General features: G+C 41.1%; 2 protein-coding genes across 13 annotated transcripts in view; one reads left to right on the top strand and one right to left on the bottom strand.

The window, feature by feature from the left end:
* The window catches only part of SCLY (selenocysteine lyase), a 31693-nt gene extending 15658 nt beyond the window's left edge, over window positions 1-16035 (bottom strand). For 3 of the 8 annotated variants that reach the window (XM_048505184.1, XM_048505178.1, XM_048505183.1), the window contains exons 1-12: window positions 15744-15879; window positions 14050-14161; window positions 13443-13555; window positions 12362-12462; window positions 11575-11755; window positions 10867-10994; window positions 8665-8829; window positions 7885-7991; window positions 7218-7254; window positions 6196-6279; window positions 5836-5938; window positions 2604-2679 (exon numbers count right to left, since the gene is read on the bottom strand). In XM_048505184.1, coding sequence (XP_048361141.1) covers window positions 2604-2679; window positions 5836-5938; window positions 6196-6279; window positions 7218-7254; window positions 7885-7991; window positions 8665-8829; window positions 10867-10994; window positions 11575-11755; window positions 12362-12462; window positions 13443-13555; window positions 14050-14147 — 1193 coding nt within the window. In that variant the 5' untranslated portion in view covers window positions 14148-14161; window positions 15744-15879. Of the gene's footprint in view, window positions 1-343; window positions 961-1209; window positions 2680-5835; window positions 5939-6195; window positions 6280-7217; window positions 7255-7884; window positions 7992-8664; window positions 8830-10866; window positions 10995-11574; window positions 11756-12361; window positions 12463-13442; window positions 13556-14049; window positions 14162-15373; window positions 15588-15743; window positions 15880-15904 lie in introns of those variants that run through there. The other 5 variants (XR_007245231.1, XM_048505181.1, XM_048505182.1 and 2 more) reach the window with 5 other exon arrangements.
* On the top strand, window positions 15386-20291 carry LOC125437540. Of its 5 annotated transcripts, none has more exons than XM_048505191.1 (2): window positions 15386-15439; window positions 17727-20291. In XM_048505191.1, exon 2 carries the CDS (start codon window positions 17759-17761, stop codon window positions 18632-18634), a length of 876 nt encoding a protein of 291 aa, XP_048361148.1. In that variant the 5' UTR covers window positions 15386-15439; window positions 17727-17758; the 3' UTR covers window positions 18635-20291. The 5 variants fall into 5 exon arrangements, with proteins under 5 accessions (XP_048361148.1, XP_048361146.1, XP_048361145.1 ...); XM_048505189.1 differs by lacking the exon at window positions 15386-15439 and adding an exon at window positions 15502-15589; XM_048505188.1 differs by lacking the exon at window positions 15386-15439 and adding an exon at window positions 15811-15950.
* The last annotated feature ends 3497 nt before the right edge of the window (window positions 20292-23788 follow it).

The following is a 23788-nucleotide window of genomic DNA, read 5'->3' as shown; positions in this document are numbered from 1 at the left end:
GAAGGTCTAGAACAGGGGTAGGGAACCTGCGGCTCGAGAGCCGCATGCGGCTCTTCTGCCCTTGTACTGCGGCTCCACGAGCCGAGCTGCTGGCCCCATTCTTGCCCGCCCTGCAGGCAGCAGGGCGGGCACACCAACTGCCCGCGGCCGGCTGGGCCATGCCGCGGGCTTCCCCTCTCGCCTGCCCCGTTGGAGCGGGCCGAGCGCTTTCCCGGTGGCCAGCAAGGCCGAGCCGCTGACCCCATCCTTGCCCGCCCTGCAGGCAGCAGGGGGGACGCATCCATGCGCTTCTCAGAATGAGCAGAGTAAAAGGTTTAAAAAACCCAATATATACAGTGTTATCTTTATTTTAAATGTCAAAAATTATTTGCGGCTCCAAGTGTTTTCTTTTCCCATGGAAAACGGGTCCAAATGGCTCTTTGAGTGTTAAAGGTTCCCTACCCCTGGTCTAGAAGGAGGAGGTTTTTTTGGTAAAAGACAAAATGAGATGCTCAGGAGCTTGCTGTACATCCAGTCTGTGCTCCATGTGGGTGGGGAAGGTGCTCAATGAACCCTTCACTTCAACCTTGAGGTTGTACAATGCCAGATTTATGAGAAATACCATCTTCTCCTTATATCGTACACTGGTGGAGGAAAAGATTGGCTTTGTTTGTGTGCTGGATGACCTGGACAGTGTACTCTTATCTCAGGTAACCACAGCTGGGAATGCATTCCTTTATTACCCCCAACTGGGGAACAGGGAAATAGAGCTGCCCGAATCTTCTGGAACACACACTGTTTCCACAAGTTCTGGGTACAAACAAACAGTTATAGCATTTTTTTGTGCGTATCTTGTGTTGTGTTCCAGCGATCATTTGAGCAGTCTGCCAGTACATTGCCATTGACCTCACCCTTAAGTGTCAGGACTGAGATGATGGAGGGGGCCTCAGGCCTGTGATGAAGACTCTCAGACATTAGCACCTGGTGAATCTTACTCCTTTACATTTACCCGATTTAATTAGATTACACTACTTATTGGACAATTCTGATCCTTCTCTCTGTATGATAGTGGCAGACTTTCTCCTGGAAATTACTAAATGCCAGTAGATTTCCTTCAACTTAACATTTATTTCCTGTATTGTATATGCTTTTTAATCCGTTTTTTATTATTGTTGTACTGTTGTCTATGCCAATAAAGGCTTGCTGCTACTGCTGCTTTTGCATTAGCACTTGTGGCAAAACTGCTTCGTGTAGCTTAGCTCAGGACTTTCTGGCCACTAAATAAAATACAGTGCCAATTCTTAGTGTTTGCTATTCTCTGGACTGGCTTCTGTATGCTTACATTTTCTAGGGCAGACCTTCCACGGGAAGGCCTAAAACCTTGTTAGGTCTCGATTACAGATTTGGCTCCAGAGTTACTTGGGTAACAGTTTGGATATAAGCTTGCCACATCTACTTGTTCAATGGGATTTTAAAAAATTATTCCACACTAACCAAACATAATACTGGAATTTAAACATTCTGGGGAAAATCTACCAAGGCCAGATACATAAGGCCTGAAGGTGGGTGTTCATGTTTCTCCTTTCTTGTTCCACTGTTGTGATAAGTGGCACACAACAGCAGGGTAGCAAGTCACTGCTGGGACACTTGATCTGTCACACTATACTGCAGCCTCTCTTCAGAGAGAAAGCATTTTATGACATTCTAATTCCAAGTACTCAGCTGATCAACTGATTCACTGGCTAGTCTGAAGTATCTGCAGCAAGTCCCAGAAGAGTGGGCTAAAAGCAGTTCCTATGTGAGCATTCACAAGGAGGAAGAATAGTTTGTGTAATCCAGTTCTTTGGCTAGGAATGTAAGGCAAATACTCTCTCAACCAGGGTTCTGATGAACTGCTGCCTTCTATTTTTCCAATAGATCAAAATTTGTTTTTACCTCTCACCATATAATGATCTAAGTATGCAACACCTCCAAGTTTCAAGAAGGTCCTCAACCACAGCAAGAGCTTCTTTAACTCTAGCTCTGGCCTAGTGGAATTTTCTGTCAACTGAGATCTGGGCCCTGCAGGATTTGGCACAATTCTACTGAGCTTGTAAGACAGACATGTTCCACCAAGCTTCTGGTTGAGACAGTGACAGTCAAATCTTTGCTGCCTCCCTGCCTCTATTGTTATTTATCTTTATTTTCTTAGCTGTTTTGCTTTGATTGGGTTTTACTCATTCCTTTTGTTCATTCCTCCTTGGTTGGTCATTCCAGGAAATTGTTGAGTATTTCTGGAGCGCCAATGGGTATTTTAATTGATGTGAGGTTTTTTTTTAATGTATTGGGTATTTTAAATGACTGTTATTTTCACATTGTTATCTGCCCTGAGCCTATCTTCCATCAGGAAAGGGCAAGGTACAAATCCAATAACACAATTAAATAATTAATACAGTCAGGTCCCACACAACAGAATTACATGTTGCTATTTTGGGGATATTCTCAACAGCATTAGTCATTTATAAATCTGAGGCTGCAGTTCTAAACCGAGAAATTGTTTTCGACGTTTCTATATCCTTTCCTCTGCAGTCTTGGCTTCTTCCCTCCAATCCAGTATACCCAGTTTCACCAATACGCTTCCTTACTCATCACCCCTCTCAGAGTGGCATGCAGCACCAACGCTGGCAAGGAGAGTCCCACACCGAGACAGCACCAGTCGACCTGCAGAGAAGTCAAGGCAGAGATCCTCACTCATCTCATAAGAGGTACAAAGACTCTTTGTGTATGAACAACCACGGGATGTGCTTTCAACAGCCTTTGTGTCAGCAGCCAAGATATACAACCAAGCCAACCTGCCCAGCACCCCACCCACACTAGGCCAGGACTGGCTTCTTACTAGTGTGGCAGATGTGCATGTATAAAAAAGCTCAACTGACATCATACATTTACAATTGTTTAATAAATGTATATTTACAAGAAAAAAGTGGAGTTTTAATGGCAAAAGTCAGGTACAGGTGTGTGTATGTTCAAAATTGGAATGCTTCCTGACAAGCCTAAAATTCATATTAAGAAATTTAAAAGGCTGAAGCTCAACATTTAAGCTTGAGCATTTCATATTTCATGTAAAAAGTTCACACTTTTACCATTATGCATTTATAAAAACTGTTACATTGGCCGATTACGCACGGCCAGGTTTCTGCGACTTCAAACTGTCCGGGGAGTCTTTGTTTCAGGGCACGTTCGGTATTATTACCCACTGCCCTGTTTGCAGCGGGGCAGGCATTACCCACCAGGTGGCTTTTTGCTTGCATCCAGGCAGGGGTGGTGGTGGTGTGGATGTTTTGAAGGATATCTATCATGCATGTGTTCTTTAATTTTTAATGGAGTCTTTAATTTTTATTTTTAATATTATCAATAGATTAATATATCATTCTATCAACCTATCAATAGATCGACACATTGACATAGAAAAGGCAAATTATTAAAGAAAAGTCTTGAGTACGGCATCTGTACACTTTGCCTGAACACTGATTGTCTTTTATGGTGGGAAGTGACGAGGGAGTAATGGCAGCATGCAAACTGCAAAACCCCCAAAGGACAATGTGAACTGCCATTTGCTAGTTCCGCAGGTTCATGATCATCTGTCTTCCGATGTGCTGTAAACCCAAGCGTCAAGACTGACGGGCTTTTCCCAGTGTGGTCTGGAATCACTGATTACTTGTGTATAAAACTACGAGGCTGTTGATAAAATGCAGAGGCAAATCGGGCGTTTGGACTGGTCAACTAGTCTTATTTTTTACATATTTTAAGTGTCAGTATTGATTAATCAATCTATCGATATAGTTTTCTGATTTTTTAAAATCTAAAGATATGCAGGAGTGGGGAGACCATGGGCAATAGAAATTATACGGCAGGATAAGAAGCAATAAGTAGTTGGCAACAGGGAGGAGGGCAAGGGGAAAGCGTGCAAAGCAGCGCCGGGGGGGTAAGACTAGGTAAGCTGGCTGCAGGTGGAGAGAAGAGATCCAGGGCAAAGCTGTCCTGCTCTTGCAGCAAAGCAAAATTATAATCATGCTGTAAGTGGGTCTGATTGCCCCAGAGAGTGGAAAGTGAAAGTGGGGCTAGAGGAAATACCTCTGTAAGAGAAACCTGGTTGCGATGGACATTCTCCTCCAGCACACAGCAAATAGCACACAAGCAGGCTCCTCAGAGGAGAATCTTCTAGTAGTCCCTGGCCCAAAAACCATCCAGCTGGCCACGATGAGGGCCAGGACCTTTTCAGTCTGGGTCCCCACCTGGTGGAACATGCTCCCTTCTAAGGTTAGGGCCCTGAGGGACCTAAGTGGCTTCTACAGGGCCTGCAAGATGGACCTGTTCCGCCGGGCTTTTTCATAGGCCAGCCAGTTTTTTACCACATCGGGTTTCCCATCTAGGAAACTTTCAGGGTATCTTCAGGAGAGTCTCTGGATGACACCATCCGGGTTTGGGGAAATTGCTTCAGGGGTTTAATTCTATGGGACCCAAAGGGGTGGGGCCATCTCCCACTTCCACCTGGAAGTAAAGTTCCCCAAACCTGGATGGTGTCATCCAGAGACTCTCCTGAAGATACATCTACAAATGCACTCCACAGCCCCCTCAGAAATTCCCTATTGACAGCAATGCAGCTAAGTCACTGCAGAACAAAGAATCTTGTGCAAATTTCTGGGGGTGCCTGCAGGGGGTGCATTTGTAGATGTATCGGTACCAATATTTCAGTGTATCATCAGGAGACTGTCCTGATGATACCCTCCAAGTTTGGTGCAGTTTGGTTCAGGGGGGCCAAAGTTATGGACCCTGAAAAGGGTAGCCCTCATCTCCTTAGTTCCCATTGGAAAGAATGGGGGATAGGGACACCACTTTTGGGGTGTCCCTATCAGTCTCCTGATGATACCCTGAAAATTTGGTGCTGATATGTTTAAAAATGTCTCCCCTGCAGGCCGAAATGTGAAAAAAACACCAAAAAATAAAAACGCAATTCGGCTGGTAATCCGAATCCCATGGATTCGGATCTGTTAGGATTCGGACAGCTCAGATTCGGCTCCTGCTCGTCCGAATCCGTCCGAATCCGTGCAGATTCGGTAAAAATTCGGATTTGGACTGTCCGAATCTCCAACCCTAGTTTCATCTGCTTGTCATCTGTTTTGGCTTCGGGGGGGGGGGGGGGATAAAGTGAGTGAAAGTCGCCATCCGTTTTTGAGCTCTTACACTGTTTTAAATTTTTATACTGTTTTAAATTATTTATTAAGATTGTTTCTGTTTTATTGTAATAGTTTTTATTGTTGTTGCTGCCCTGAGCCCTTTGGGGGTAGGGTGTGGAATAAATCTAAGTAATAAATAAATAAACTTTGTGTGTAATCGGCCATTGATTTTAGCCTCTCAGTACTCTTCTAGGAGATGAATGCTTTTCTAAATAACATAGCAAGCATCCTGTTTCAAGCAGACAAGATGGCCAAAATATACAATACATTTAACAAATTGGGTATGGGTTTCCCAGAGCACCCTTGTTTTCCCCAACCCCAGAGCACCTGCGGGAAACTTTGTTCTAAAAGTCGTAGGGGGGGCGATCTTGCACGGGACTGTGGTGTGTAAGGGGAATTCCTGCCTTTCCAATAATTTTTCCCAAGCTGAAAATGGCCCCTGGGGAGAATTTTTTTGCCCCAAAATAAAATTTTAAAATGTATCGAAGTAAAATGTAGTTTAGTCCAAATAGAAAGATTACTGGACCAGCAATGCATTCCTGGACTGGACAAACAAAATTAACATTTATTTTGTGTTGAATATGGATGACATGTTCTGGGTCTGACAGCAGCCATACAGAAATGGTGCAAAGTGGGTTACCTTGCAATCCTGAGCCCAGTATAGAAAAATTACTGGTGTTGCAAAGTCGCCTAGAGCCTTCCAGTCGACAGTTGAAATGGATTCCTTGTTCTTCAAACACAGCCTGGAATATTAAAAAGAATACTTTTCAATTACTGATTCCCCCAGGGGGAAGAAAACAAAGTTGGACTTACCTGTAAAAGTTGTTCGTTGATTGTCTTCTTTGCAGGCACGCATTGGCACACATTGGCCATGCGAGACTGCACTGTAGACACAACAATGACAAGCCAGATATAAATATCTAAATAAATAAGCAGTTTTCCTGAAACCATATCCTTTCCCCCACAAAGGTTGCAAATCAAGGCACAAAAGGGTGCTTACTGTCAGCCTCTCTTCCAGGTAATCCCGGATTTTCTTCATGTGAGTTTCATATGCTTTACAGTGCTTGTTCACCAGTTCTGCTGCCTGCAAAAGAAAAACTATGTTTCTTGGTGCAGCAAGTTTGACAAATAAAGCAGGAGAATAATATGTCCCTAGAATGTCCACACCAATGGAATTAAAGCAAGTGACCAGTTACCAGATGAAGGGCTGGGATAGCACTGTTAACCTATCTAAATATAATCCTACAGGTCTCTGAAATGCCTCTCCCTATATTGATCTAAGGGATTAGTTTATCAGGGATAGTAGAAAATCTACACAGAAAAATTTTGCATGAGCATTCTCCCATTCATCTCCAAGGGAACCATCAGCTAAAATGAAGCCCAGTACCCATATATATATACTGCTCCCTTAGAGACAAGAAAATCTGCATATGTTCTCCATGAGGCATTTTAGAACACTGTTTAGAATACTCTGCACCCCTGCCCCATATATTTAACAGCTAGTGTGATATCCCTACTGAAAGGCTGCCTGCATAATTGCAGTTACTGTACAGTTTCCCCAACTGCTCTAAACAACACTCTTAGAATCACAGCCTGTTACCTTTCATCTAGCCCTCAACAAGTGGCCCCTCAAATATTGGGAAATCTCTTGAATCTGCAACAAGCTATTTCCTCCATCCCTGCTCTGCATGGGCATGCAAATAATGCACACTGGGAGCTCTTGCTCCACCTATCAATCAAAATAACATAACACAAAATCTGCCCTTACTTTGGCATAAAAGCAGAACTAAACAGAAGTGAACTGCCAAGGGAAAATCCCAGCTATGTTGTGTTGCTGCAGACTTTCAATAAATATGACAGCAACACTGGATCTAAGTTTTTAACCCAGCCTTGCTACAAGAATATGTGCTTTTTTCTCCAAATTGTATTTTAGTGAAAGACGACAACATACAAGTGCAAGCTGGACAACAAAGATAATAACAAAGATAGCATCAATAGTCTTATTATTACAGGTTAGCTCACCTTACCAAGACCAGCAATCATTGGTGTATTTTCAGTCCTAGAACAGAGAAGAGTGCTTGTAGATTCCCACAGAACAATGCATGCTGCACAGGTGCGATACCTATTTGAACAATTACTCTAACAGTGATGATGGTGGAGTACCCAACAGGAACTACTGGCTCAGTTATTCAGTGGAAAAAGAGATCTTATCTTGTTAACTAAAAAGTTCTGGTATTGGCTATAATTGTGGGCTTTTCTCTAAACAAGTTCCAAACCCAGTAGAGAATTATTTAACATCTATGAAAACCTTCAAACATTGCAAAACATTCTTCACCATGCACTAGCTATGAATAAATAGACTACATACACTTTCAATGAATGACAATTTTCTGAACAAGAACTGTTTTGGCATACCCTTAAACTTGATAACATGGTCAATGAGCTAAGCAATATCAATTTTTCAACATAAGAGCCTTCAAGTTACTGGCCTATGTATATCCAGTATATGAACATGAGGCTCACAGGAAAACCTCTTCAAAGTGATTACTGTATTTTACTGCCTTATCTTTTACTACCTTATCTTGCAACTCTTCAATCTCAAAAGAAAAAATCCCTGGATATTTTACTCATAGATTACAGTACTGGCCTCCCAAAGGCTATAAACCCACCCATTCTTCAGCTATCTTACCCAGGACGCAAATTATATTCCTGTCCACCTCCAAATAGCATGGGATGGAGAGGTGTAGCAGTACCGGGTCCTCGCACGTACAGAGCTCCAATCCGTGGGGCATAAAACTGCAACAATAAATCAAAGATAACATGGGACCCCAGATGAGAACTAAGTAGTGATCCTAACATGAGACAGAAGAAAGAAAACTAAAAATAACATGGTTCACAAAAATAGTTCTTCCTCAGCGTGGAGAAGTGAACATTAACTCTTGAGAATATATATGGATCCCATAAACATTGTTGCTGACCACCTTCTACCATTTTGGGATCTCTTTATAATTATGCAATTGACAGGCCCACATATTTCCTCCATCTGTTGTCAATGCCTTTGAGTGTTTAAAATAATCATGCTTTTGAATTCCACAATTAGTTTAACAATCATATCTTTGGTTTTACCTGAACCCTTAGATGACTCCTGAAAGAGAACAGGAGAAAGCTATAACAGAACATTGTACTGCTCTGTCACAGCATGAAAATCTTGAACGTTTAGCACCATCTAGTGGGGAAATTGCTTAAACGCAAATCAATCTTTAATTGTGGTACATCATGCCCTTTTAGGTACACCACAAGATTATAATGTAAAAAAAGTCAACTGGTTGGCATAAGAAAATGGAAAATTCCCTCCCTCACAGCGCAACACCCTGAATGCACATGAAAAGTTTCAACAAATCCTGACAGAAATCTCCCCAACAAACCCCAAGCCTGGATACTGCAGAGGAGACGGGTATTTTAACCATACCTTGTGCCCCACAATAGTGAGGTAATCCACTCCCAGATCCTGCACATCCACTTGGCCTTTTCCTATCATCTGAGCTGCATCTGTATGTACCAAGATTCGTGGCAGACCAGATGCCACTCTCCTGTGGTTCAGAGGCTGAATCTGCTGACTGAGTTCTGAGATGGGCTGATGAGAAAACAAACACGGTCTGAGTTCAGTAAGTCAAATACCTTTAATGGCATATAAATAAACAAAAACGTAACATTACAGCATTCCAATTAACACACGTTAGAACGACTTAAGATTACACCATTTAAAAATTTGGCCACAGCTTCCAGCACCCATACACTGTATTGGGAAAAGTATATAGGGAAAAGTATATACATAGGGAATATACATAGGGTATATACATAGGGTATATACTTTTCCCTATCTTGAACATAGAAGGGACAGTATAACAACATGTGGGTTACAGATTCCACACAGTCCAGGTCACATGGGCATTTCCTATCTTTATATGGAATCCCAAGATGGCGTCCTTGTTGGAGGGAGGAGTTCAGGGGGCTTCATTCTGACAAAAGCAGTAGTCGTACAGTCCTACTATTATCATACTGCCCTGGCATAGCAGGGGAGTGCTTATTCACAAGTATCCCTAATGCCACAAGTATCCCATCACCTAAAGGGTGATGCTGGCACTGCAGAGATGGGGATCCCATTCTCTGGCAATAGCCAGGTCTATCTACAAGGAACTTCCAGGAATTTTTCTTTCTTTCTGTACTCAGCTCTCAGCTTGCTTGCCATAGCAGCACATTTTCAGCTCCACAGCCAAAGAAGAATGTGCCCTCAACATGATACTGTAGCCCTGCTGAATGGATACTCATTTCCAGCAGCAAGAGGAGCCCTGATGTCATTGCCTCCCCTGATTATCTTAACCCAGATACTCCCTTCTGTAACTAACTTCTCCTGACCACCTTACAATGAACTGTACTGTTTCTCAAACAATCCATCCAGACACCTGCCAGAGGTTGTCCTGACACCTCCCAAAGGCCATTCTTCACCCTATAAAAATTCTACCCTCAAAAGGGTCAACTGCCCAGTGCCACAGACACCTTTCCGTCTTTGTCACTGTGCCCAATGTGTTGCCCACTGGAATCAGATGCTGGCCGTTTGGTTCTGAACCCTGGATATTCTTCAAGTCACAATCAGGATCCATCCATCCATCCATCCATCCATCCATCCATCCATCCATCCATCCATCCATCCATCCATCCATCCATCCATCCATCCACCCACCCATCCATCCATCCATCCATCCATCCATCCATCCATCCATCCATCCATCCATCCATCCATCCATCCATCCATCCATCCATCCATCCATCCATCCATCCCCCTTTCTATTCCAAACCTATTTTCCAACTTATTTATATCTTAGGAACTCTGTGTTTATTGCATTAAATCAAGTGCTTGTGAACCTCTTATCCCTACAATAAAGATTGTCAAATTTGCCTATATTCCCCTCTGTGGATTTTCTTCCAAGAGCTGAGCTTTGTATACACTGGTATTAAAGATTCCCTACCCAGCCTCTTGCAATATTAAAAAGCAGTCTGCTCTGAGATAATTTTCCCCACATTATTGAGAGACTGCAACTCCATCCTAGATAACACTACTGGCTGGTATTTGATTCCACTGTAGAATATTTTACACAGAGAAATGACCACTTAGGGCTACTTTGCACATTATAGCTTCCTATAGCCATGGAGTCTTTCAGCTTTCAATTATCATCTGGATTCATAATAAGATTTGACCTAATAATTGAAGACATTTAGATTTTTAAGTTTTATCTTGATCTGATACTGTGCCTACTATTTTCTGTTTTTCTACCATGTTTCTGTTTTATTTTGTGTGCGTACTTTAATATATTTAGCTGCTGAAAAACTAATATAAGGCTGACTGAAAAAACTACAGAATACTTGCCTAGTTAATGTCATAGCATGAAAAGGAATAATGAGAAAAAGAGTTAATGCAGAAGAACAGTGAGAAAGACAGAAAAAGACCAGTGAAATTTCTCCAATGCATATTCGACAGAGTTCTGTCTTAACTGGACAGAGGATTCTGACTGGATGGGCTTAGAACTGTTCTCTAAGTTTCATTGTCGCATACAGAAAGATGGACCCCTTTTCTTTGAACATGTGGATGATACTAACTAAAAGACCAACTCACCATGATAACTCCAGTCTCATTATTGGCCAGCATAACAGAAACCAAACATGTGGTTGGACGGATTGCAGCAATGACATCATCTACTTCCACCTGGCCAGTTGCTTTGGACACTGGGACTAAAGTGGCTTCTGCAAATCAGGGTTCAAACAAGTTAATGCCACAGCTCAATGAATTTGTCTTCAGTAAGAATATTTTAGGGAGAAATATTCCTTAAGTGGAAATTCCTTTAGACTGGAAATTAACCATATGCTTATCATGCCTTTTTCAATTTTCACTTGTGTTAGCGGAAGGTGCACTTTCTCCTACATGCAGCTTTCTGATCATTAAAATCTGGCCCGAAGGATCATTTAGGGATTCGGTGTCGAACTAATGTGGTGATCACCAATGCTCTATGAAATCTACCACCAGCTGTGCTCCAGCAGATCTTGGACAGTGGCCATTTCAACAGGACTCAAAGACTGTCCTTGCCTTTCACGTTTAATGTGTGTCTGTCATTTTGGGGGGGCTGAAATTTTAGGCAGGCATCACTCTTAATAAGTTTATCTTGCTGGCTTTTGCTGCTTTATTACATTTTTATTTAATTTCGTACACCTCTTTGAGAACTGTAAAGCTGTAACTGCTGATCAAGAGAAGTTCAAAGTAAAATGGCTATAAGAAGCATCATTAATCTGTGATCCTTGACCATCCTCTACAGTGGCTGATGCTCACCAGCCTCATGTTCTTTCATCAAGTGCTTCACAGGTAGGAGGACTGAGTCATGTTCAATGCAAGATGTAATTAAATGTGGATACATCTCCAGAGTTTTCTTTGGACTGCCATGCTCATCATACCTCTGCTTGTTGCTTTCTCTAAAATACTTCACTGCAGTGTGGATCACCAAGTTATTTGCCTGCAGAAAAGGAGAGGATACAAATACCAGAGTCACCTATTAGTTTCTCCACAACACAAAAATCCAATTTTTAAGATGTAGTCCTTGGAAGGCAATGCACTAGTCTATCAATCAAATGAACTCCAGATTCAGTCTTAGAAACAGATCTACCATTATTTGGTGTAACACAATCAATTTGCAAGGTGCTGCAAGGTGCTACTGGACTTGAATCTAGCTGGTCTACTGTAGCCCAACATAGCTATCCTCTAAAAAAATTAATATATGGTGAGTCACCTGATTTAAATAAAAGCAATACCTGTTCTGCATAAGAGGCCTAACTTTTCTTTTGATCTGACTGATGTTTTTCAGTTTAACCTGAAATTACAAATAAAGTCTATATTTTTATTCCACCTTCCGCTGAGGTGCTCAAGTTGATATACATAGTTCTTCTTTCCTCCACTGTATTCTCACAACAACCATGTGGGGAAGGTGAAGTTAAAAGAATGACTAGGCCAAAATGTGTAGATCACACTAGCTCTAATGTCAGAAAACCAGCTTATGTGTTATGGATTGCTCTTTTGGCCTCTCCTCCAAGTCAGCACAGAGCTAATAACTCCTCAATCTCACCTCTGTTCCACCAGAAGTGAAGATGATGTCTTGGGGTTGCCCTCCTACCATTCTAGCCAGACTTTGACGAGCTTCACTGATGATCTCTTTAGCCCTTTGACCTGTAGTATCAAGGCCCAAAAATTAGCTTACAGATAATTAAGAAAACAAAAGGCTTCAAAAGATAGCAATACTGAAAGGTCATCATGCCTGTGCAAATATTATTCCAATACAACACAAATATTTTATAGGAGGGAAAAATCCAGAAGTTTGGCTCTGTGGTCTTGACACAAGCATGTGTTCCAATAAGTGATAAAAATTGGATAGTTGAGAAAGAAAATTATCAGAAGAAGGCCATTTTATCACAATAACTTGAAGATCTGGATAAAACTGAAAATAATCTGACCTATGACTCTCACATCACTTATGCCAGAATGTATCCAATGACATTAATACGACTGAGTTATACACTCAATAGCAGATCAGAACTTCTCGATACGATCAGTAAAATTAGGTTGTTTTTGTATTAGCTAGCTCTCTTTCAAATCAGTGTTATGGTGCAGGAGTGCTCAAAACAGTTTAAAATAAATACATAACCAATCTCTGTTTCTTTAATAAATGCACAGAATCCAGTAAGAATGAAGGAACTTATTCCTTCATTGCCATTAATATAGAGCAATAGTCAGTGCCTTGATGATTTATACAATAGGTTACTGTACCCAAGTAATGTATTAGCTAAAACAGACAATGGAAAAACATCCAGGGTGTACGAACTGAATGAACATGACTAGCAATGTAATCCTGAGCAGAGTTATACCCTTCTAAATGCACTGAGGTCAATTGTAATTTCACACTAAAAAACACCATGTTTTTCCATTAGCCGATTGCTCTGTGAACTGTCATGGGAAAATGTGATGTTCCTGCAATAGCTGAGCTCCTTTGAGGAAGAACATCTGGATTACTTCAGCAACTGAAGTATTTCTCTGTTCTTGCACAGGTCACTTGACAATCCCTACTGCCAGTGACTTGAACAAAGGAGTGAGCTTCAGCTGAAGACCCATTCAATGCAAAACAAGATCTCTCATAGTGTGCTGGCTCTCACCTGCTATATAGGAACTGCTAGGATTGCCCCATGCTTCTTGCATGGCTTCAAAAACTGTCTGAATCACCTCAGTTGCCAGAGGAGTAGTTGCATTGTAATCCATGTAAATCTTGCTGCAGAAAATGAAACAGGAAAGTTATTACCAAAGCAGCAGAAATTAGATGTACGAATACTATCATTATTCAGGTAGAAGATAATGTATTGGTTGTGGAAGTGAAAATTGCTGCTTTTACAAAGTGCCTCCTGGAACAACTATTGCAACAACATTTAAACAGCTGGCAATAGCATTCTGAAATTTCCAACACTAATGAATGTGACATCAGCTCTGACAAGCATTTCATCTGAAACATGGATGAATTTGACACCCCCCAGACTCTTTGTGGCTCTTGTTATCATACTTGCAAAATTAACTAATAATCTTACTGTTTCTGGACATCTCCACATGAGATTTGCAACCTGATCCTTTGCTTATTTTCACAGGAGAAATTTCCACCAAATCCAACTGGACAGATTACTGTATTAAATCACAGCTTAAGTAAGAGTACCTTGGCACTTCGCATTATGAAAAACAGCCCCCGCCACTAAAGTAATCAGGCAAGCCACAGACCTGCTTGATGACATCTTTCCTTCTCCAGGACAGCCAATTTCCTCACAGATCTCCTTTCCATTGTTAACTAACACCCTCTTGGCTTGAACTTTCTCCATGATTCAAGAACTTCCTTTAAAAAAAAGTAATGTATTGTTAAATGCCTTTAAACTTGTACAGATGACTTAACTCTCACTTAGCCAGAGAGAAGGCAAGGCTTACTGAACTGACTTCAGAAATGCTGTTTCATGATTCTACAGAACTACTTACAAAATCCAGCAGCACAACTTTCCACCCTTTTCTGGAGAAACCCATGATTATCAGTAAATTGGCAGTTATCTGTAAATGACCACTCAGCTGTAACAGAAGGCTGCTTTTCAAGGGATGCCTTCTAAATCCTGAGTAAACAGGTTTGGGGATAGGGGGAGGACCAACTGTCTGAATAGTCCCCTGGTGTCTCCCTCCCCATCTCTTCAGTGGACAGAAATGGCCCCTGATGAGGATTCCCATCCACTGAGTATGCAGCACCATGGACTACTGCTGTTGAAACAACAGGAACACAACCATCATTATCTGCAGATGGCGAGATTGGAAGGTGACTAACAGGATTCTGCTCCAGTACAATCCATCTTTTCTCAGAGCCTCAAACCTCAGGGGATATCTTTTCAACCACGATGAAGGGAGCAAAAAGACTGGGGGTGGAATGAAACACCTCCTAGCTGAGAAGTCGAAATCCACACTTAAGGAACACATAATCGTAATAAAGACATTCCAGCCATCTTGCTACATTTAACCTCTAAAATTAGTCTATTTATGATTCGGTGGAAGCTGAGGGTTTTTTCAGGATTGTTGCAAAGATCATCTACTGGGCAGAGAAAACTGAATGTAGAGACGCCCCTCTAGCATCAGGGTGCATTTCTGGGGGAGCCATCACCGCTTCTCTTCTCGGGAGGGAGAGAAAATACTTGGGCTACAAATGAAGGAAGGGGCGACTGGTTCTGGGTAAAATAAAATGGAAGCTAGCTGGTTTATGAGTCACAACAGCCAAACGACCTCCGTGCTCGCCAGGGAGCTCAGAGGACTCTGAGGAACAGAGGCTACAAATAAACAACAGGGACCGCCAATCAACTTCGTGCCCGCCAGTCGGTCCACCCAGCGAATTTCCACACTCGCCAATCCTGACGTTTGCCGTAAAAGCAGACTACGATAGACGGAGCTTTAGGTACCAAGGCCATCCTCATGCAGACCTCAGATCGCCGCCATTGGCTACTAAGGCTCAATCACTCAAACGAAAAAAACCAATCCGCGCCCTACAACTCACTCTACAGCTATTGGCCACTATTACATTTTTTTCTCTTACAGCAGTCCAATCATATTCCGACAGCGCGAAATACAGGGATTAACACAGCAGGTATAGTAAACCGCAGTTCCTAGACTGGCCGTCGCGTGTTTGTTCTTTCCTACTCCGAATCTGGTTGGTAATCCGACCACGACCCCGGAAAGAACGGAGCCCGTTGTGGCGCTCGGTATTTGGAAGCATTAGCGTTCGCCCAAGAGATTGGTAACGTCTCGTTATGACTGTTGCGGCTCAACGACCAATCAGCTTCGAGCTAAAGACCAATCGGTTCCGCCGAAGGAATGTGCTGAACCCGCCCCCCTATAGAATCAGGTTTTCTTCCTGTATTCTAAGGTCTTCTTCTACCTGTAAACGTTACCTGACAGCGATTGAGCGTTGTTATTTCCCGGTTGTGCCCTTATTTTTCGTCCTTACTCAAAGATTCCCTTGGGTCCACTTTTCGCCTCAGATATAGAGTGAGAACGAAAGACAAGTTGCCAACACCCGGATTTTTAGAAACCGTTTGTGACTGAGACTCACGCGTTAGGTCATAGAGACGCTGGGATAGAGGAGCTCACGCTGCCAGGTATGAGAGGTGCCCTTCTTCAAAATGGCTGATCGAGCGACCATTTCCCTTTCCCCACTGCGTAGCGCTCCTTCACGATCACAAAGATGGTGGCGGATGGGCCGCAGGCGGGAGGCGACTGGCGCCCTACCTGATTCGGTTAGTTTCGAGGCTCTAAGGCAGGTCTTGGGGCGAAGGAGAAGGCGGGATTACAGCTGGCCAAGCCAGATGCATCGCTTCTGGCCGGCTTACTAGGGACGTGTGAAGCCTGGACTTCTGGCGGCCTGGCCTGGGGGTGGGGAGGGACTCTGGACGGCGCCCCACCCACCCACCCCCAATCCTCCTTACGGAGCCTGTGTTGTTTTTGCCTGCTGGGTTGTTTTGTGGCCTTATTTTCTAAAGTGGAGATTAAGGTCGGTGGACTTGCAGGATCGATCGCTGTGCCCACCGTGCCTAAGGCATATTGAGTGGCACTTCTGTGCACGCGTTTTTTTTTAGGGTTTCCTGTCAGATCAGCGATTTTAGATCTCTGTTTCCGTAGTAACGTTTTCCCAGCTATCTTTCCCTCTTTTACCCGCCCCCCCCACACCACACACACGCTTTTAGAGTCATATTGTAGTTCCCCTGATGACCTCTATAAACCGATTTTGTTAGATGCTAGGAAAACGCGATTCTTGGTCTGTCGTTGCATTCAGATATGCTTAAAAGGATGGGATTTCAGAATTTCTGTACCGTTCTTGAAGTCTCCACAGCTGAGTTTGACAATTAAGCTGTGAAAGTTTACGATTGTGTGCTTGAGAATCTTTTGACAGTATCCCAGTGTTTTAAAAGCAGACAAAGTAGACAACCAAATTTGGAAATGGGATTCTGTATATGCTACCTGATGCTATTTTCTTGGATGTTTCCATTCTGCAGTCAGTCTAAGGTTTTCTTTACCTGTCGCTAAAATATTTTAGAAAATTCTGTCTAAGTACGCTCTGGAGATTAAATCTGACAGTCTTGCCAATAGGATTATGCATGAACATGTTCATATTGAGAAAGTGTTTGGCGTTTCAGCACAGATAACTGAAATTTAGTGGCTTTAAAACAGTGGGAGATATTACTGGGAAGACAAGATTTCCAGATCCCCAGAGACCCTGGAAATGCGGCAACATATTATTTGAAGAAAGGTTTGCCACCATGCTATTCATTTTTAGTGTTCAGAATACAATTATTGGACTGCTCATTAATATATGATCTCAGGTGTCTCTGATGCACTGACAATAAGATAAGTGCTGTTGTAGTATAGGGAAACCCTGGACCTTTGCTGGAATATAGACTTCATGTTGAAGCCATAGTATATATGTAACATGAAACAAAACTTATGAGTGAGGGTGGTGTTTTCCAAAACATGGAATTACTTTCTGTGATAAATAAAATGTGACCAGTGTGTAGTGATTCTTGTTGTCACTAGACTGTATCCTAGACACATTCTCTGCTGGGAATAAAAACCAGCAGAAAGATTGGAGGAAATGTAGGTTACAGGTAATGAGAGTCTTATTGATACTCTACACTGCTCTATAGGACAGTTTAATTTTGCAGATTATTATATTAATTTATCTGAGGCTAGTGTTCAGAAAGATTGGTGTTCAGAAAAAGGTGTGTAGAAAATATTTGATTACAGATGTTGAAGTCCTTTATAGTATTATAGCATAAAGTCTTTTGATGTCAGGCCTAGATGGTTAGTAGCTTCAAAAAGCTTTTGTATTTTTGTTGTTATGAATGTTCTGATTCAAATATATATCTTTTTTATTGTAGTTTTTCAGGTGAAGTGAATCTGGAAAGAAACAATGGCAGCTTTAGATACTAAAGCAAAAGCGAAGAAAACTCTGGGAACTGTTGATTATGTGGAATCATCAGAATTTGCACAAGGAATTCTGCCTACAAAGAAGGATGTCATTCAAAATATGTTATATTTGCTGCACCCTAAAAGGGCTGGGCAGGCGCAGCGATCCAAAGAAGATGCTGCCCAATTGCTTGCTGAACTTTTGCAAGAACACTGGTTATTTTGCAATTTGTACACCATAGCAACACATAGCATAAAAAACCATATACTTAAGGTATATGAGGAATTCTCCAAGTTGTATCAGTCTAGAAAGCGAAGAAAAAATGAGCTGTTTATACAGAAAGCGGATGACTTCAACCGGAGCTCGGAACAGCTTTTTGATATATTTTGTACAGATACAGTTACAAGAGAGAAACTGGAACAATACAGTGGTGTGAAGATGACAGACATTGAGTGGAAATTTCTTGAAGATCAGAGAAGTGAAAGAAAAATGTACTTTGAGGACTTCATGGACAAGAAACAAACAGAAACATTAGAAAGCCGGAGAAAAGTACAGTCACTGGAGCATTTCAGGAAGATTGCAGAAGAGGAGAAAGAAACTTGTAAGCGTAAAGGAATGGCCTCTGGTAGAGATGAACTGCCAGATGAAGAAGTCACCAGTAGGAATAAAGATGACTCTTCTCTTGAACGCAGCAAGGGAGCTGGAGACTTTTCACATAAGGCAAAAAGGAAGCGCTTATCTTCTGGCTGGATTACTGGGACTGCAACTTCAACTAGCTATGACGAGTCAGTCCCTCATGAATGTCAGCATCTTCGTATGAGCATCAGAAAAGTCAGACCAGGGTTCTATGAGACTTTTGACAAATATGAAAACTGCTAACTTCATATATGAATTGCTAGAGGAATTGCTTTTGTTGAAGCTGAAATGAGTTTGAGGAGGTCTTAAAATGACCTGATCAATTGGAAGTTGATGTAGATATTACGTTGGGCTCCATAAATGTACAGCAACAGCACCAAAGCAATGACACCTGTAGAACTTGGCTTTTAGCTTACTGAGAAGGTTAAGATGTGGTTTGTTTAGGCCTATATTGGTACATTCACAAGGTAAAAGTGCTAGATATTAAAAGGCCATAGCGCAGTAGAGGAAGGCAGAAGAAGTAACTTGGAAATGCACATTAATCAGTTAATTTACTTGAGGTCAACTTTACCATAGAATCAAGCTATCTGGAAAGATAGTTCATTCTCAGTCACTTGCAGCCCTCATATTGATCTGGATGCTTCTTTTTTTACCCTGGTAATGTCTAGAGGCCTGCTAAAAGAGAAAATGCAGTTTCCTCTGCAAAAAGTATTCATGTTGTCCATTCCGGCCCCACTGTCTCCATATCTGGAAGGTTGTGGTTCACTCAGAAAAAAATGATAACCAATCAGATGGTTAGTAAAAGGAGAATGTTATCTTTGACCTTTGTGGCATAATATAGGATGATTTTGGGGCTTACAGTCGACTTCTGACTGTGACTCTATCACAGTAGACTGCACACATACACCCATTGTGAAAATATAATTGGTCCTGTCATTCAGAAGAGCTCTAGTTTATTGCAAAAAAGCTCAGTAATTCATGTTTGATTTTAAGAAACAACAATTCACAACTTTGTGAGATTTGAAGGGTTTTGGCACCTTTCACGACTAGGTGTTTACAGAGGAGAAAAATTGCTTAGCCTGCCCTTTCAAATGCCTAGCTCATAAGAGACTTGTGCAGTTCTGAGAAAATTCATTTATGTGGAAAGAAGAGAAAGATCAGGGAATTTACCCAGTGGCTTTAGGTATAAACGTGATGACAACTATTTGTATATTTTTTGCATTAGCAAATATCATTGGTGGCGAAAAGCAATGTGACGAAGTAGAATTTGTGATCAGACACATGAGATTTCAATATGCATCAGCAATGAAACATAACATAGAATGGGAGTGCATAAAGGCTATGAATTCCAAATGAGTGCATTATGATGTTTGGAAAAGCAGATGGATGTAGTGTTGTAATACCCATTGCACAGAAGATATTATTTTTAAAGCCTTGGAAGAGACTGTAATAGTAGGTTGTGTACATTTTTGTTTCCTGTTCAGCACTAAGCAAAGTCCTGTTTTCTTGCCTTCTAGTTCTTTTTTAAATAGATAGGTTCAGATCCAAACATACCATATGCATGCTGGTATATGCCCATGTTACACAATCTGATGGATGACTTGGGCAGAAACACAAATGCACATGTCCCATTAAAAAAAGAAATTAAAAGATCTGAAAAATTCAGCAGTATGCATGTCCTCCCTAAATACTAATGTTTTAAATGGGTAAATGTTTCTGATGTATAGTAAGATGTATAATATTGTCAGAATGGGGATTTATGGATCCATGGTTCACAGACGTATGTACATTGTTTGATGGGTCTTAGCTGGATATGAACTGTCTCTATTAAACAATGTGTTTGAGTTAACATTGGATGATGTGAAAGTTCCATTTACAGTGATTAAATGGTTCATTCATGCGCACGCATCCTCATTTGATGCTACAGTGAATGTGTGATAAATGTGCATCCGTGAACAGGCCCAGAACCTGCCAAAGTTGCTTTCATACATTCTTTGCCTCCTGTTCATATGTTTCAATTCTCATATGTACAACTTTTCTCCCAAAAACATTAAGCCATTTGGTCAGTAAGTATGTACTTTGTCCCAGGGCCAAATAACAAAGATAACGAGTCCATGTCATGTTTCTTCCCCTTGCTGGAAAAAAACCCTTATGGCATACAGACATGTAGTACTGCTCAGTGTTATCAGATGGGATATATCAGCCATACAGGTAACCATGCTGGCAAAGGTGTTTATGAGCAGGGTGTGATCCTGGGTCCACTTGTGAGCCTCTCATGAAAAACCAATAAATAGGCTCGTTACACCTTAAAGAGGAACTGATTTACTGTGGCCAAAATCAGGTGTAAAAATCTGTTGTATCCAGTAATAAACCTGTTAGTCTTTAAAGTACCACAAGACAATTTTGGTGTTTTGCTGCAGTAGACAATAATTGTAACATTTATAGTAGTGATATATCATTGAAACTCTTGGGACATAGATTTGCTAAAGTGCCATTGTAATAAGACCCTGATGCAGTGGCAAAGTAATTCTTTCTTTTTTAAGATTTAAAGTTTATTGGTAGTTCATTATCGTACAATTCATAATACAATCATTTATAAGCAATTAAGCAAATGAGATCCCAAGAGAACAGAAGGAAAGAAAGAAAGAAGAAAAGAAACATAAAGGAAGGACTTCCAGCTAGATTTACATATCTCTAAACTCAAAAAAGAAACATTCTAACCTTAACCATCTTACAGTCTATATCCGTGGTGGCGAACCTTTGGCACTCCAGATGTTATGGGCTACAATTCCCATCAGCCCCTGCCAGCATGGCCAATTATATATATACACAATAATATGCAATTTGTTACATCCATGAAATTTCTTATTGCAATTTAAATTGCAGCAATAAGCAACCAACAATCAAAGTAATCATGACAATCTTCACAACAACAAAAATAACTCAAAAGTATTTTTTTTCGGCGTAGAAGAACTTTTCATCTGATATCACATTCTAACTTAATAAGTACATCTAAATGGAGGAAACAAAATACAATTTTGTAAGTTAATACACCAATACCTATTATAAATTACAATTCTCTAAATGGTATTGCTGCTTTCTGAAAAAAAACACCAAAGGATTCCAATTTCTCCTGAAAGTTTCCAAGTTCTGTTGTTTTTTGAGAGTTGAAAGTTTATCAATAACTAAAAACTCTAGCATTTTAGAAAGCCACTTGTTCAGTTCCATATGTGGCATTTTCCAGTCTTTTGCATAAACAATTCTGGCAGCCGTTGTCATATACAAAAATAATATTTCATGTTCTTTCTTATATCCTTGTCAAGAATATTTAGTAGGAATCATTCTGGTAAAAAATTTATCTGATAACCCAAAATATTTATAATCAAGTCATATACCCCCTGCCAGTAGATTTTTGCTCCTTTACAATTCCACCATAAGTGGAAAAAGGTACCTTTGGCATTATGACATTTCCAACAAATCTTCAAAGAATCTTTGTACATTTTGGCCAACTTACTGGGATAGAGATACCACCGATATAACATTTTAAAATAGTTCTCTTTTAAATTTGAACATAAAGTAAATTTTAAATTTTTGGTGCAAACTCTTGACCATTTATCTAAATCAATTGTTTTCCCCAAATCTTGAGACCATTTCACCATAGATTCTTTAACAATTTCTTCTTCTGTATCTCTATCCAGTAACAATTTATAAGTCTTCCTAATCATTAATAAATTCCCTTTACATAATGATGACCATAGCTCTGAGTCTTTTCTTTCAAAACCTCTTTTAAAGTCTTGACGAATTTTTTCTTTCAGCTGGCAATAAAGGAACCATTGACATTGTTGCTTATGAACTATGATTTCATGTCTTTCCTTTAGTTTACAGGTAGAATTATCCCAATAAGTGAGATCTTTATATTTTAAGTATCTGTCTTGAATACCTGGCTTTAACATAAGAGCTTCGTGCGGAGAGATCCAGTTGGGAGTTTGCACAATATTTTTCCTTTTGTAATCTAACCAAACCTTCAAAATAGCTTTCCTAAAGTGACTTCTGGTCACGCTGGTAGAACAGACAATGCTCTGGAACAGAGAAAAAAGGGGGAGTGAATAGAGGGACTGGTGCTGAGAGGCCTGACTTTGTGCATATTAAAGCATAGATGGGAAAGGGGGCTGATAAAGCAATAGGTCAAAAGAAATTGAAGTAAAATGATAGAAAAAATCCCATAAATACCTCCTTGAATTAGTAAAAAACACAAAAGTGACCCTGTGTGATTTTAGTTCCTCATATATTCTGATGATCATAGCTTTCTTTCAGTGGGAAGCAATTGGAGACAATGGCTAGATATGGGAAGTCCATAAATTCTGACATTGCCCATAGCCGATGTCTGGAATAATACAAAATGCTGGGATGATACTAATGTGCTTGGGAGTTGTGTCTATTTTGCATGAGCAGCGGCCTCTGAAGCAGTTTAGAATTTGCCTTGAGAAAGCAAAGCCATATGTCTGTTTTTAACAGATCCCTCTCACCTTGAATTACGTGTTCAAGACGGTGAGAAAAGTGTTGAGGTTTTGTAAAGTGTAAAAAATTCTGGGGTCCACAGAAGTGCTGAAACAGCTTACGGGTCTTACAAGGAGCCTCTCAATAGCAGGCTTCATGGAGATATTCTAGTGCAGAAGGGACCTGGAAATATGGTTTTCTTTTGTGGAACCAGTCAGTCTGAAATAAAGATTTCCTTTTGAGTAGTGACTGAAAAACATGTAGAACTGCCAAAATGAAGGGAGGGGGCTGTTCTTTGAGGTAACCTGTACCAGTGTTCCAAAAGTCAGAAGAATTCAGATTGTGTCAAATTCTTCTGCTGCTATGAAGATCCACATGCTTTTAGCCCAACCCCCCTCCTAGCCGACACATCTAACCTGTCTTCTGCTCAAACACAATTTCATGGCTCCCCCCAGTGTTTGTTTTGGAGATCTTAAGCTGACGGCCAGCGAGTGTTTCAGTGGTCCCGGGTGTGATCCAGCAAGACACAAACTTCTGGTGAGTTTTGAAGTATGAGTAAGTTTGGCCTTTGCAGGGAAAGCCCCTTTGGGTCAACCACAGCCGTGCAGAGATGAGCAGCCGGCCTCTGTCACACCAAAGCAGGGACAGGTCAGCGATTCCTGCCCCTCGGCCCTCTGCATTTGGGCATTCAGACCAGCCACCTTCACATTTACTTACCAAGGTTACAGAACACACATTCCAGATCCCCCTTGACCTCTTTCTTGATGCTCTCCTGCATATCGTAGGGGCTGTGGCTCTTGTACCTCTCAAATACCAACAGGGGAGGGAAACAGAGGCACAAAGTGAACCTTTATTTAGATCAGAGTCCCCAACCTTTTTATTTATTTGCTGGATTTATAT

Source organism: Sphaerodactylus townsendi, linkage group LG08 (assembly GCF_021028975.2).
Source record: "Sphaerodactylus townsendi isolate TG3544 linkage group LG08, MPM_Stown_v2.3, whole genome shotgun sequence".
NCBI classification, from domain to species: domain Eukaryota; kingdom Metazoa; phylum Chordata; class Lepidosauria; order Squamata; family Sphaerodactylidae; genus Sphaerodactylus; species Sphaerodactylus townsendi.
This window is presented reverse-complemented; position numbering and strand designations above follow the sequence as displayed.

Bases quoted from the DNA above. Each gene is read 5' to 3' on its own strand.
- LOC125437540 (XM_048505191.1), top strand. From the start codon at position 17,759: ATGGCAGCTTTAGATACTAAAGCAAAAGCGAAGAAAACTCTGGGAACT.